Here is a 16,430-nt window from a genome sequence, read left to right on the forward strand (position 1 = left end):
CTCATTTAGCTTTTACACATATCTCAGCTCCCTTACACTTTTCTGTGTATTCTAAAAGAATACACAGAAGAGTTAGCATTTGTTGACATATTTGCTAGGAACTTGTGGTATGGTTTCTGGATTATCTGAACCTTAATTCCACTTCATAGTACTAATACTGATGCTTTATATATATACTACATAAATTATATATTTAGTTTAATCCTTTATCTAAATGTAAGCAAACAAAGTTTGCACCTGTGAGGTATCTTCAGGACTGGGGCAATTCATGGCAAAGGTGGACTGAGTTCTGATCGCTTTCCTTAGTATCCCATAATGCAAAGCACATCTCCTTGTGGACATGTATAATGCTACGCATTATGGTAAGGTCACTATCCAGATCAGTTTTGACCTTTATTGAGGTCTTTTCAGTGGAAGCTAGACCCAGAGGTGAATACGAAGGTTGAAGCAATGCAGAAGTCATATTTCCATATGCCAGTTGCCAAAAAGTGTCACATTTTATTATTTAATTAAGGGATATTATATCCCATATTGTTTCTTATTATTAAATTACTCTGGATTAGAGAAAGATGGAAGTTTTTTTCCACTAAAAATTTGATTATGTATGTTGATTATGTGATTTCATTTGGCCATAGTCTACTGAACAATTAATTTATTTTTAGTTCAAATCAACAGCTTTTTTTTAAATAGGATAAAATTTACATTAACAAAAGAAATTAATGGAGTCTTCATTTCCATGGGAAAGGAACAAAAGATTCTGTTAATTTTGCGACTGATAACTTTGAACTGTTACTTTGTTTTAAAATATATTATTATTATGATTACACCCTCCATGGAGTCGACAGACTCATTGCAGGAGGTTAATTCAACTGACATTTTATATCATATACTGACAACATATCATATAAAATCTTTAAGTCCTTAACACTCCTTGCATTAACAGCACATTCTGGTAATGCATTCGATTCACTGACAATTCTTCATGTAAAAAATCTACTCCTTACACCCTTTTTCACCACACTTTTGCATAACTTCCAGGAATAATCCCCTCTGGATTAATCTGATAAAATCCTCTCATTAACTTAAATATCTCTATCATATCACATCTCTTCCTCCTATCCACCAAATTCTGCAATCCACATCTCTTCAACCTCTCTTCATAGCCAGCATTCCAAATTCCCGATATTGTCTTAGTCACTCGCCTCTGGACCATCTCGAATGTCTCCACATCACATTGAAAACCAGGTGACCAGATCTGAGCACAATAGTCCAAGTGTGGTCTGACCAGTGCCTTATACAATGGCACAACCACTTCCTTATCATTGCATGTTCCTATCATAGCAGCACTACGATGTGCAACCTTTGCAACCCTAGCAATATGCCTTCTAAACTTCAGTCTACTATCAACCATCACTCCCAAATCTCTAATCTCATCCAGTTCCTGCAGTACGGCACTATCGATATAGTACACAGCCTTATATTTCTGCACTCCAAAATGCAACACCTTGCACTTATTGATATTAAAACTACAACCCCACTCTTTTGTCCAAGTAAAAAGTCTATTCAAATATTCCTGAAGGGATTCTGCAAAGGATTCTGTACAAGAATTATAAGTGCTACTTATAATTCTTCCCAACTTTGCATCATCAGCAAATAACTGAAGATCCCTAGTCAGTCCACATGATATATCATTTACAAACAAGTTAAATAGAAGGGACCCCAAGAACCCTGGGGGCACGCCACTGGTGACCCTTCTTTTTTGAGACACTGCTTCATCATACACAACCTGCTGGTTCAGAGAGCCAATCTCTGATCCATCTATCCATCGATGGGAATAGGCATGCCTATTCCCATCCTCTGCAGCTTGTACACCAACTTATCATGTGGTAATCTATCAAACGCTTTCACAAAGTCTAAGAATATCACTGCATATGATTCTCCCTTATCATTCATCACTTTATCATAAAATGCAAGTAAATTAATGAAACAGGACCTACCCTTTACAAATCCATGCTGACCTTCATAAAGAATGCCATTTCCATCAACCCAATTCTGTATTCTATTCCTTACCAGTCTTTCCAACACCTTGACCACAACTGCATTTATACACGCTGTCCTATAGTTAGAGACTTCTGTCTTAGAACCATGCTTGTGGAGTGGTGCTATTTTGTCCTCTTTCCACTCCTTAGGAACTTTAGCCACTGCAAGACTTTCATTAAATAATCAGGTCAAGGGCATAACCAATTGTGGTGCACATTCATTAAGCATATGCGGTGATATGTCATCCATTCCCACAGGCTTATTCACATCTAATCCAACCAACATCTGATTCACCTGTGTTTCTTTTACTTCCATTTCTCCTAATACTTGCCTCTCGTCTATATATTGTACCAGATTATTTCTACCAGTATGATATATGTTGATAAAGTGCTTGTTCATTAATTCCACTATATGCTTTGTAGCTGTTAGTCTGCTGCCATGACTATCCACCAATGTTAGTTTGCCATAATTATTCTTCCTCTTGCTTGCCATGTAACAGAAAAATTCCCTTTAGTTAACCTTGGCCTGACCAGCCAATCCTCTCATACTGCACCTTTTCTTTCTTTACCATGCTCGTCACCTTATGCTCTTCATGGATCTGATCACCACCAACTACCTTGTACCTCCTCCATAACATTTTCTTTTCCAGCACAGCTTGCTTGATTTCACTATTCATCTATTTCACTCCCACTCTATTTACTCGCTTAACCCTTGGTATGCAGTCATACATTGCTTTTGTCAGATACTGCCTTATGAGTTTCCATGCATTGTCAACATCCTTTCTGCTCAGCTCATCTACCTAACGTACTAATGCTAACTAGCTACAGAGTTTTCTATGATCACCTGCTTTATACTTCCACGTGTATCCATTTTTGGCAGTGACCTTTTCTTGTTTCATCACTTCCCAAACAAGTACCTCATGATCACTCTCACCAACTGGCAGCAGTGTCAACACCTCATTAACAACTACATCTTGTGAAGTTATCATCAAATCCAAAACATTAAAGCCTCTTGTTGCTTCAGTCACATGCTGCTTAAGATACTTATCTCTCAGAAATTCCACCAACTTGCTCTCCTTGTTCCCATGCACTATCTCCTCCTCCTTCCAGTCTATATTCCTGTAATTAGTCTCATATCAGGATCACCTTCTTTTTACATTCCCAACTAATTTGCCTATAAACATTTCACAATCAGTATTCTCTGCATTCCCTGGCCTATAACAGCATCCTATCTGATATACTAACCTGTTTATTTCAACTTTGCACCACACAGATTCAAAATCTATGCATGTAACTTCCACTCTTTGTGGACACAATTCCTCTATAATCTTTTATATATCGAAATAGAAAGACACTCCAACTGAAACAACAGATTTATTCAAGAAGGTTAAGAATATAACCAAAAAATTTAAAAAAAAAAATTAATATAATTGCAGAGGAAAACTGCAAGATCTTAAATGGCACTAATGACATAGCCAGAAGATGGAAAGAATATTGTGGCAAGCTTTACAAGGACCCAGCTATTCAATGAAAAGACGAAGGAACTATGGAAAACATGGAAACGGAACCAGAGATCCTCAAAAGTGAAGTAGAACAAGCAATCAAAACATTAAGGAATAACAAAGCCCCAGGTCCTGTTTCAATACTGGCTGAAAAAGCCTGGAGAGAATGCAGTCAACTGGATTATGCAACAAAATCTAGAAGATGGCCAAATGACTGGACTAGTTCCACCGTTATCGTAATCTACAAAAAAGGCAATCACAACAAATGTGAAAACTACTGCACTATTGCCCTTTTCTCACATACTAGCAAGATTTTACTACACATTATTAAGGAAAGATTACAAAGTTTTATCGACCATCAGATCTCAGAAGAACAAGCAGGATTCAGAAAAGGTTGAGGAACTAGAGATCATATATCTAACATCAGACAAATAATTGAAAAAGCAAGGGAATTCAACTTAAGCCTTTATCTATGCTTTATAGATTACTCCAATGCCTTTGACTGTAAGGTGGGATATTTTATGGGATATTATGCAAGAATCAGGAATACCAACCCATCTAGTAATCCTCATAAAGAACTTATATCAAGGAAATCGAGCAACAGTAAGAATTGAAAACTCGGTGTGCCCTCCATTTCAATTTGAAAAAGGATCAAGACAAGGATGCATATTCTCACCATTACTATTCAGCCTTTACAGCGAAACTATAATGAAAAGATCTCTAGAAAAGTGGAATGGAGGAATTAAACTGGTGGCCGAACAATCACTAACCTACGACAAACGAACAGGAATTAAAATCCGTCCTAAATCAATTAGAATGGGAAAGCTTAAGCTATGGTTTACAAATAAATCAAGATAAAACAAAAATAATGATTTTAATTATTTTTGTTTTATCAACAATTTCAACTACCTTGGAGTGATAATAACAAAAAAAGATGGATGTAAAAAAGAGATAAGAAGAAGAATAGCACTAGCTAAGAAAGCGATGACTGATTTAACTAGGATCTGGAAGACAGCACATCTCCAAAAAGACCAAAATTAAGCTTGTAGAAACCTTAGTTTTTTCGATCTTTCTCTATGCTTCTGAGTCTTGAACAGTGACAAAAGATGACAGAAGAAGAATTGAGGCATTCGAGCTCTGGTGCTGGAGAAGATTGTTAAGAGTGTCTTGGACAGAAAAAGGAACAAACAGAAGTATCCTAGAAGAACTGGATATCCACACAAGACTGATAAACATAATTGACAAGAGAATAGTGCAATATTTTGGACACATATGTAGAGGAAAAGGCAATTGCCTGGAAAAAATAATCATCCAGGATAAACCGTGTGGGAAAAGAAAAAGAGGAAAACCCCCCAACAGGTGGATTGACCAAATATCAAGAATCACTGGACTTAAACTAGAACAAGCAATAAGAGAAGCACGGGAGAGAAAGAAATGGCAAAGCATCCTCAGTCCCCTCGCATACTAATACTACTGTGTTATAGATTTACATATTTCGTGGGTAGGATTTACATTAAAAAATATATATTATGGAGGAATTGGCAGTTTTTCCTTATGAGTCCATAAGACGGTTATTATATCAGTAATTTTTTGTGTTTGTTTCAATTCCAGCGTGTATTTTATTTATCATGGCTCAGATTTTAGGTGAGAGATGCATTTCACAAGTCATCAGACGTGAGGAAATCCGAGAGAGAGATATCATTGCCTGAGTGTCTTGTGAATGTAGACACATTGAATTAGTTTAAGGCACAGTTGGAGCATTGTATGCAACAGTGTGTACCTCCCATTGTATACAATAGTGTGTACCTTCCATGGAGTCTCTGACTCCATGGAAGTCAGATGATGATAATAATAATAATGATACATATGCATGTACTAAATCTTTGCATGTTGTTGCTTGCTGGCAATGTTTAAATTGTTACTTAGGTTCCTAATATGTTACACTGCTGGCTACAGAATGGGTAAAAAAATGCATTTGTAACATTTATGTTTATTTCCATTCTTAATATGTGTAATGATCTGGTTTAACTGTTCACTCTAAAGATGGGATGAAGGTTCATCTCAAAATATGTTTTCATATTAAATTATTTTTCTTACATAATATTATGTATTGTTAATTATTAATTATAATATTTATAATTAATTATATTAGTATTAAAATAGATGTAGTGTTTGGTTTTCACTTTAGTTGGAAAGATCTGCGTGTGAATTCCATCTGAAATGTGAGGAACATTATAATAAAATTTATATACTAATTTAAATGATTTTCTGTGTATTAAAAAAAAAAACTTTATATAATTGTTTTGAATATTCATGCTTTCTCTTTTACAAATTGCCTGTAGAAATAATTTTTAAGTTTTTGGATATTAAAATATTACCAGAAAGTAATTGTTTAAAAATAAATAACACTGAATCTAATTAAAATGTAAGGAAGCAAAGCTTCAAAAATGCTATTTTTGTTTATTCTTCAGAATTCTATTTATTGAACAACATTTAAATAAGGAACATTTGCAAACCTGCATCCAAAATACAGTTGATAAAACAGGTTGGCTGCTTTTAAAAAATAATAATCAAATATACTACATAAAACTTATGAAATTAAAATATTTTTATAAAAAACTATGTTTATTCTTTTTACTAGGCTCTTATCAGGCTAAGGAGAGCACATTAATACCAGATCAGCAGGCCTCCACTAAATGTGATAATTGTAATGAGATGACAGCTAAGCAAAGTGTAGATAGTAAAATCTTTAAATGCCAATATTGTAGTCAAATATTTTGTTCAAAGAGCAATTTAAAGGTACTTAAGCACTCAACTTATGAAATTTTTTCGTATTTATATATTTTAGTATTTTGCAACAGTATAATTTTGAATCATATGTCAGCAGGGGGGGTGCTTAAGGGTCAAAGCTGTATAACAAAGAGGAGACTTCCACATAGCTTTTAAAGGAATGCGGAGAACCGAACAGGGCTCCTGACCTAATGTCCAATCCTCACCTACTCGTGGTGCACCCTGTTGGGTATCTACTTGGATACTGAACGAATGAGGATGGGCTGGCAATTTGGGATCTAGCTGACCAAATTGTATTCTTATTGGTTTAACCAAAATAAAAAATGATGGTACAACATGACAAAATTTCATGCCGGCTGGGGCGACGCCCAGTTAAACAAGGCCCCCGTTGTTTTCGCCAGTGAACTAGGGCGAACAGCGAAAAGTCAGCTACTGGAACAAATCTGAAAACAAACCCCAACTCAACATCACCAGAGTTAAAGATCGGTACTATCAACGTAAGAAGCCTGAATGGCAAAGAAATGGAGCTAGCTGAAGAATTAGATAAGTAACAGATCGACATAATAGGGGTGACTGAAACAAAAAAGACAAACACTGGTGAGATCTTTCTGAGCAATAAATATAATATGTTATATTCAGGCAATGACAATCAAGGAAAAGAAGGAGTAGCCATAGTATTCAACACAAAATACGAGGCTCATCTTCTTGAATGGCAGTTAGTCTCAAGTAGAGTAATGTGGGCAAATATGAGAATGGGGAACTGGACAATGAGACTTATTTGTGCCTATGGTCTCACAGAAGGTTCTACTAAGGTAGAAGTGGAGGAATTTTTTGAGGCTTTAGAAAAAGCAGCTGACACAATGAAAAATGAAAAGTTGGTCCTTGTTGGGGATATAAATAGCAAAGTAGGAAATGATTGTGAGACATACAAAAATATTTTGGGAAAATTTGGAGAAAAGAGCAAAGCTAATAATAATGGCAAATATCTGTTGGATTTCTGCTCAGGACATGAACTGGTTATTACTAACACCATGTTCCAACATAAAAATGTGCACAAATTCACATGGAGAGAAAAGGCTAGGAATAAGAAAAGTCTCATTGACTATGTTATTGTTGATAGTGATGTTTTCTCCCTGGTGCAGGACACCAGAGTGTACAGAGGATTTGAAATTGGAAGTGATCACTATTTAGTGTTGAGCAAGATAAAATTAAATTTCATATTGAAAAGAATAACATGTAAGAAAGTTTTAAAGCGAATAAAAGTTGAGCAGCTCTCAGATGTGAACTGTAGACTAAAATACACAAAGATTATTGAAGAAAAAATGAAAGAGTTTGAGAACAGGAATCAAATCTTGGAGATTCAGTGGCAAACTCTGAAGAAAATATTGATTGATTCTGCCAGAGAGGCATGTGGTGAGGTTGTCTGTAAGGATAAAAAAATCAGAACTCCCTAGTGGACACAGGAAGTTAAAGAGGCAGTGAAGGAAAAGAAGAAAGCATATCAAAAGTTCCTGTCAAATAAGTCAGCTTGTTCTCTTAGAGAATATAGAGACAAATGCAAGAATGCTAAACACTGTGTAAAACTAGCTAAACAAAAGTCATGGAAGGGCTTTGGCAAGAATATAGAAAATAAATATCAAGAAGGTGGCAAAATATTCTGGAGGTTGTTGAAGAAGCTTAGGAATGGAGTGCTGTAAAAGAAATTAGAGATGATAAAGGTAAAATGAAAACCCGGGAGAAAAAGATATCCTTGAAGTATGGAGTAATTACTTTGAAAAACTGCTAAATGAAACAAGCAGTGATGACAGCACAGTGGTAAAAAACACTGACCAGGCATGCAGTTAGGAATACATATCCATACTTGAAGTAGAAAAAGCCATCAAAGGCTTGAAATGCGGAAAGGCAGCAGGAGTAGATGATATTCGACCAGAAATGCTGAAGTATGGTGGTGTAAGAGTCTTACAGTGGCTATACTGCATAGTTCAGAAAGCCTGGATAGAGGGACGAATTCCCAATGATTGGAGTAGAGCTCTCATAGTACCCATATATAAAAAGGGAAATAAAACTGAATGTGAGAATTATAGAGGTATTTCCCTACTGAGTGTTCCTGGCAAGATCTATGCAAGTATACTTGAGAAACGGTTGAGAAGAATTGTGGAAGAAAAGTTTGGTGAAGAACAAGCTGAATTCAGGCCAAATAGAGGCTGTCTGGATCAGATCTTCGCTTTACGACAAATAGTCGAGAAAGCATGGGAATATAACAAAGACCTGTATCTACGTTTTGTTTATTTGGAAAAGGCATATGACAAGGTGCCAAGAGAGAAGCTATTCAATACGCTGCAGTTATATGGTGTCAATGAAGCATTATATCAAGCAATACTTAGTCTTTATTTGAGTTGTAAGTCAGCAGTTAGAATTGAAGGAAGTACAGGAAGATGGTTTAATGTTAAATCTGGTGTGAGACAAGGATGTACATTATCCCCTCTGTTATTCATTATCTATATGGATCACATTATGAAGGAAAATGGTATTAAACATGATATCAAAATTGGAGATGTTAATGTCAGCTCTTTGCTTTATGCGGATGATGTTATACTTCTAAATAAATCCGCTACAAGTCTGCAAGATTCTCTGATTAAATTTAATAGCTGTTGTAATAGATATGTTATGAAGATCAGCAATAAAAAGACAAAGACAATGAAAATAGGCAGAATCATTGAAAATGTCAACTGTGTTGTGAATTTAGAACCTGTGGAGCAAGTAAAACATTTCAGCTACTTAGGCACGATTTTTAGTGAAGATGGTAAATTAAATATAGAAATAGACAACAGAATCAGCAAAGCTGGTATGGTGGGAAGTCAATTGAATAAATTCATATGGAATAAGAGAGAAATTAGTCGGAACACTAAATTAGCTGTATACAAGACAGTGTTCAAACCAGCTTTAGCTTATGGATCTGAGAGCTGGCTCAGAAGTAAAACACTTGATCAAAGACTAGAGACCACAGATATGAGAGTCCTGAGAAAGATTATAGGCATGAACAGATGGCATCAATGACAATATCATATTAAAAACAAGGATATTTGGAAAGAACTTGACATTGTCAGCATCCAGGAATGCGTTAGCAGAGCTAATCTCAGGTGGTATGGTCACTTAAACAGAATGGGCGAGGAAAGATTAGCAAAGCAAGTGTTCTCTGCCAGGTTGGCAGCAAAACGACCCAGAGGAAGACCAAGATATAGGTGGATTGATACGGTACAAAGTGCTTTAGATGATAGAAATATAAGATCTGATAATGTTGGAGTCTTGACAAGTAACAGACTGATTTGGAGGAAAATTGTAGATAGGAAGTTAGTAATGATGTAATTTTTTTCATGTAGTACTATCATATCCTGTACATCCCTGGAGGGTACATGGCAGGAATTTGATGATGATGTCGGCAGAAGCCTTAATGGTTAAATACTGTTAAATACCTTCAAGTAAATTTAACATGCTCCCTAACCAACAAGCTTTGGGTTCAATGGTGGACAGTTTTTGTGGCCTGGTGTGAGAGACCACCACTAGTTATTAAAAGCTTTAAGTGATACTTGAAACATTATAATGCCACTTGCGCTTACAACCTTTTGTGAGTAGGAGTCACAAAAAAAAGTAATAAAAATAAATAAAGAAAATCTAATGAGAGAAGCAATTATTCAATCAGAGATAGAAATGCCACTTTTGTCTTACTGGACTTCTGATAAAAAGTCTTCTTATGCCGGTGGTATTCAAAAGCACCAATCATAATGACTTCACAAATTAATAATTTATTGAGAAAATTTTGTGTCATCTTAACATTGCATTGTGTATATGTGAAAATGTCTGCAATAATTGTGTGTTCTGCATGCTCAGCTCTGAATTGTCTTCTGTTTAATATGGCTATTTGCCATATTAAATATGTTAATATGTTAAATGGATATTTAGTATATGAAACATAGAATGCATTACAGTGTTTTTATTATTATTATTATTGCATGGGTATCCCTCTATGGTGTCTTCAGACTCATCATGAAAGACCCAAATTATCACACACAATATCTTATCTTGAAATAATTGATGGTTTCAATATCTTGAAACCATTAACACACAAAGCACTCACAATTGACTCAGGTAACCCATTCAATTCATTCATCACTCTCCAAGTGAAAATTCTTGTCCTCATTCCCTTACTAACCACACTGTTACTTAACTTCTAGGTAAAATCTCAGTGAACAGCTGTTTCAAAAAAATTCAGAAATTATTCTGCTGTTTTTTTGTTTATAATTACAGCAAATCTCAATGAGTAAAAGAAGACTTTTCCTCCTAAGTTTTATAATATCACAAATGTATAGAAATTGCAACTTAATGGGATCTGGATGGTCAAAGGGCAAATTTCTCATTGAGTGAAAAAGTTTATAAATTAAAATCATTCTGTTGTTTGAGTTTATGAATAGCCAGATGGTTATGATTTGTAGTTATTAATTTCTCTTGTTTAAACTTTAAGTTTTGCTATTTACCCCCTGAAGATGTAAATCCTACGATTTATGAAACTTGTCGGGAACTATTATTTCAGTATTTTGTATAACTGAATAATAAAAAATGTGTTGTAATCACAGGAATATATCTTTTGAACCAATTAGCCACAGAAGTCTACGCCTGCAATCTTGTGTTTTGATCAAATATCACCATCATTATTGTAGATGGTGATAATGATGGTGAGTGATAATATCACTCACCATCTCCTGATTTTCCCACAAGGGGATGCACAGGATGATATGGTAGGAACACATAATTATTATTGCAAGCTGCCTGTCCACAGTTTTCTTTCAAATTAATCTGTTATTTACCAAGTCTTCAGTATTATTAGATCTTACATTTATTTCTTAAAGTGCTACCAATAACATCAAACCACTTAGATCATAGTTTTCTTCTTGATCTTTTTTCTGCCATCCTTTCATCAAACTGTTGTATTTGTTAATTTATCCTCTCTAGGTCTTTTAAGTGACCATATTTTCTTACATTAGCTCTGCTCACATATTTTTTGAATATTAACATTGTTAAATTTGTTTCTAATATAATACACTGGTGTCCAAAACCTGAGTATGAAAACACTATTTCTGAAGAATACAACCACAAATTTAGTTGATTCAGCTTGTGGTAATTTGTATAACTGAAGATTTCGAGTAGAAAGTGGGTACACATTCAAATTTTTGAATTGCATGCAAAAATCTCACAAAAATCTTTCTTCAAACACGAATTGTGTTTGAAGAAAGCTCTTTTCATGAAGGAATAAAAGTGCAAACTTTGATATCTTGTAATGACTCAAAGACATCATCTAGATGATTTCACATGGGGAAGGGAAGAATTACTGATATTGCCAGAGAGTTTGGAATCTCATATAGTATTGTATCCAGGCTCTGGGCAGCATTTAAAACCAATGGAATGTGTTCCAGACATTTGCTAAGAGGTCATCCTTACTCTATCACAGAGCATGAAGTCAAATTTTTGGGTATAACAGCAGAATGTAATCGATGCACCATGCAGGTCAACTTGCAAGTTGGCACCATTCAAGCAGTGGTACACAGATAACTCAACAAACTGAAACTGTGGCAAGAAGTCTGTGACAGATAGGTATATACAGCAGAAAGCCTGTAGTCAGCATTCCTTTATCTACAGATCATCTTAGAGCATGTTTTCAGTGGTATGTTGCATCTATAAAAATTGGATAAGACACTAATGGGCTAATGTACTCTCTACATTAACCCATTGACAGTTGTTTTAGTCTTTCCTCTGATTCTAGATGACACTTGATCTGATGTGAAAGTGGTACTGCTTACTATTATCATTGCTATTACCATTATTATCTGAAATCTCCAGGGAATGAAGGACTCATCGAGGGAGGCTATAAATCACCCAAACCAGCTATCATACCTTCCCTTAAATTCATTCACACTAGATGCACTCACTACCCATAATGGTCAATTATTTCACTCACTGCTCTCTGGGAGAAAAACCAAGCTCTTACCTTTCTTCTATCTTTCTCTTAGCTTTCATCACTGTGAACAAACTTCACTTCCATGGATGCCCCCGTGTTCTCTCCCTACTCTCCATATAACAAAAAATTTCATCATCATTCATCAAATTTGTCTGCATGCAGGTTTTTCATCCCGCATACAGACAAATTGGCCCTTCAGAACACACGCAATTTACAGACAAAAAATACTAGCTGTGGTGGTGGTTGTGGGCAGTAGATGGCGTTGTTGTAGGTGATTGGTAGTAGAGGTTCTGGGTAGTAGTGGAGACGGAGAGTTGTACAGTAGGTGTCCTCCCGTGATGAGTCTTCGGACTCCTTGGAGGTGTCACGAATAATAATAATAATAATAAATTCCTGACATGTACCTTCAAGGGGTGTACAGGATATGATAGTATTAGATGAAAAATTTACATCTTTGCTAACTTCCTATCTACAATTTTCCTCCAAATCAATCTGTTACCTGTCAAGACTCTAACATTATCAGATCTTATATTTCTGTCGTCAAAGGCACTTTTTATGTATCAATCCACCTATATCTTGGTCTTCCTCTGAGTCTGTGAATCTGGAAGAGACCACTTGTTTTGCTAATCTTTCCTCTCCCATTCTGTTTAAGTGACCATACCACCTGAGATTAGCTCTGCTAACCTCAGTTCAAAAGTTTATAGACCTCAGTCATATCACCGCTCTTTCTCCTGTTAACCAGAGTCTGCAATCCACATGCTTGCAATCTATCCTCATAATCTAAATCCCATAATCCGGATATAATCTTTGTAACTCTTCTTTATCCCCTTGGAACCTGGGGGACCAAATCTGTGAACAGTAATCCAGATGTGGTCATATCAAAGCCTTATAAAGAGGCAAAATGACTTCCTTATCCTTACATGTCAAGGTTTGCTTCAACATTGCAATTATCCTCTGAGTTGTATTTGCAACTTTTGCTGTGCGACCTTTGAACTTTAAATTCGTATCCACCAATATGCCAAGATCCCTTGCCTCTTCAGTTTTTTGTAGCATAACCCTGCTAATATAATATAATATGCTGCTGAAACTCTAATCATGCCAAAGTACATAACTTTACACTTACTAACATTAAACTGGCACCCATTTTCGTTTGTCCAAAATTTTCAGTCTATTCAAATCATTTTGTAATTGCTGAATATCAATAACATCCCTGATTGCCTATCTTTGCATCATTGGCAAACAATTTCACATCTGATGTCAGATCCTGCCTGATGTCATTAATATATAGATTGAACAATAATGGCCCAAGGAAACCAGATTTAAGGTGACCACTGGTCACCTTAAATCTGACAGATTCACACCCACTGTATAAAACTTTTTGATATCTGTCTATCAACCATCCCCTGTTCAAGAGTTTATATTCCAATCACAATATGTGATTGGAATATAAACCTATCAAATGCCTTAAAAAAATCCAACATTATAGAAATAGAAACCAACAATCCAACTTAGAAAAACCCAACAATCTGGCCAGCAGCCAGACTATGCTGAATAATACACCAGTTCTCATCCGATCACCAAAGTTAAGCAGTGTTGGGCCCGGTCAGTATTTAGGAGGGTGCACCTGGGAACACCAGGTGCTGCTGGCTTTCTTTTGTCCTAGCGGTTAGCCTAGTGGCCGTGCGCTTCGCAACCATATGCCTGGGGAAGGAGTGTCCTAGGTTCGATTCCCATCGGAGACATGAGGAGCTGAAGGATCTTCCTCAGCCATAGCCAAGTTAGCCAGTCTTGGGCGTGGACAGTAGGGTTTTTTTGCCGGACTGGTTGGCCAAGTGGTTAGTGTGGTTAGCATATCCACTCTCCAGCCAAAAGGCTGCAGGTTGGAATCCTGCCATGGGCATGAATGTTTGTGATTGTCTGTGAAAGTACTAGGGTAGGCGATAGTAGATGGCGCTGGTGTTAGATGATGAAGGTTGGTGGAGTAATGAGACGAAGAGTGTAGAGTAGATGCCCTCCCTCGATGAGTCTTTGGACCTCCCTGGAGGCGTGATGTAATAATAATAATTATCATTGTGTATCCATTCCCTTTATCCAACTCGGCTGTAACATTGTTATAAAATATGAGCAAATTGCTGTTCCTTGCAGAGTATAGCATGTTTGTCTACCCATTTCTGTGCGAGTTTTTACCAACTTCTCTAAAATCTTCACTACCACACCAGAGATACTGATAGGTTGGTAGTTAGACACATCAATTTTTGCACCACCCTTGTACAACGGAACTATCATACATTCCTTCCATTCCTTTGGTATCATTTCTGAGCTGAGACTCAAGTTATACAAACATGTGAAAGGCATAGCCAATTCAGCTGAACATTCCTTTAGCAAACAGGCTGATATTCCATCTGTCCCTATAGACAAATTCTTATCCAGGTTATGCAACAGCTCTTCAACCTCATTTTCATGAACCTCTAAATCCTTATCCAAAGTAGCAGTAGCACTGTGCACAATGCTGCATACACCTGGTTGATATATCTTAGCAAAGTGAGCGCTCATTAACTGAACAATCTCCTTTGCTTCTGACACTTGTGTATCATCTGCATTCAATAAAGTTTTTCTTCCACATTTATTCTATTTTTTGTTTGCGGAATAACGATAAAATTCTTTTTGATTGCCTTTAACTTGCATAGCCAATTTCTTTTCATATTCTGATTTAGCTTTTCTCATAATACTTATTACTTTTCTGGTGTGAGCTTTAAATACATAACTCCTCTCACGATATTCTTTCCACATCATCTTCTTCTTGTGGATCTCTTGCTTAATAAGGCTGCACATCCATTTCACTCCCAACCTATTTTTTCTTCGATCACTAGGGATGCATTCAGATACCACCTCATTTAAGCACTCTTTCAAAGATTCCCATGCATTGACATTTTTCCCATTCAGTAACTGATACCATGGGACTAGAGATAGTATTCTCCTAAGTTGATCATAATATCCAGCTTTGTAGTTCATCATGTAACTTGTTTTAATCGGAGCATCAATACAATTAGATACTTCCCAAGAAAGTACAGAATGATCACTGTCACCAATTGGTGGTAAAATAGCCATATTCTTGACAGAGATCCCCCCCCCCCCATTCTGATGCTATGAGCAAATCCAACACGCTTTGACCTTGAGAGTTGTCTCACAACAATTCAATAAATTCCTCTTCTTATTAATTATAATAAAGAGCCAAAGGCTTCAATTTGGCGACATGAACTTATTTAAGTTAAGGGATATTATATCCCATATTGTTTCTTAGCCGAATAAGAAACTCAAAGAGTTTCATGCCGAATATAGAAACTATATAAAGTTCGGCGATTCCAAGCGTAAGCAAATACCTGGATAGAGCAGCAACTGATCCTCGAAGGTAGTGCAAGCTGAGGCAACTCATAGAAAGGGTGGAGCAAGCTCCGATCACTATTCTTGATATTTACCCATAATGTGAACTTAACTCCTAGGAGCTATATTATTGTTCAACATTATGAGAGAAGGTCACTACCCAGACCGGTTTCTTATAATGAGATTTCTCTTTTACCCAATCAATGTTTGGAAAATTAAAGTCACCCATAATGATCATTAATTTGGTACCCATATGGCTAAATTGGCAATGCATTTCTTCATCCCCTGCAACTGAGCTGCCAGGTCTGTAGCAATACCCACCATATATTTCATTCTGTTAACCTCCACTTCACACCAGATAGACTCAAACTCACTGCTACATGGGACATTGTTACCATCATCATTTTCTTGTGTTTCTACCCTAACTGGACTTAAGTCATCTGATATCATTAGTAGCACTCTTTCTCCTCTCCTATCTCTTCTGTCATTCCTAAAAATAATATACCCATTACACTCGATCCCACTTACCATATCTGATTCTGATAGCCAGGTTTCACTAATGCTAACAATCTTAGGCCACATTGTATTCAATAAAGCAACAAACTCAACCCCTTTGTTTCTAATGCTCCTGGCATTTGTTTATAAACATAATAAATTACGAGCTAGCCTATTCTTATAATTAGATGCAGTCTATTTGGTCTTGTTCTA

General features: G+C 36.2%; 1 protein-coding gene and 1 pseudogene across 1 annotated transcript in view; both read left to right on the forward strand.

The window, feature by feature from the left end:
- LOC150105220 (uncharacterized) overlaps nt 1-16,430 on the forward strand; it is a 102,670-nt gene that overhangs the window by 50,687 nt on the left and 35,553 nt on the right. The window contains exon 5 of the mRNA XM_090395540.1: nt 6,183-6,340. Within this exon, the coding sequence (XP_090251666.1) occupies nt 6,183-6,340 (158 nt within the window). The remainder of the gene's footprint in view (nt 1-6,182; nt 6,341-16,430) is intronic.
- Nucleotides 13,871-13,990, forward strand: LOC150105221 (5S ribosomal RNA; annotated as a pseudogene).

The sequence above is a fragment of the Typopeltis vanoorti genome, chromosome 7, assembly GCF_054136105.1.
Source record: "Typopeltis vanoorti isolate ZY-2024b chromosome 7, IOZ_Tvanoo_1.0, whole genome shotgun sequence".
In the NCBI taxonomy this organism is placed as follows: domain Eukaryota; kingdom Metazoa; phylum Arthropoda; class Arachnida; order Uropygi; family Thelyphonidae; genus Typopeltis; species Typopeltis vanoorti.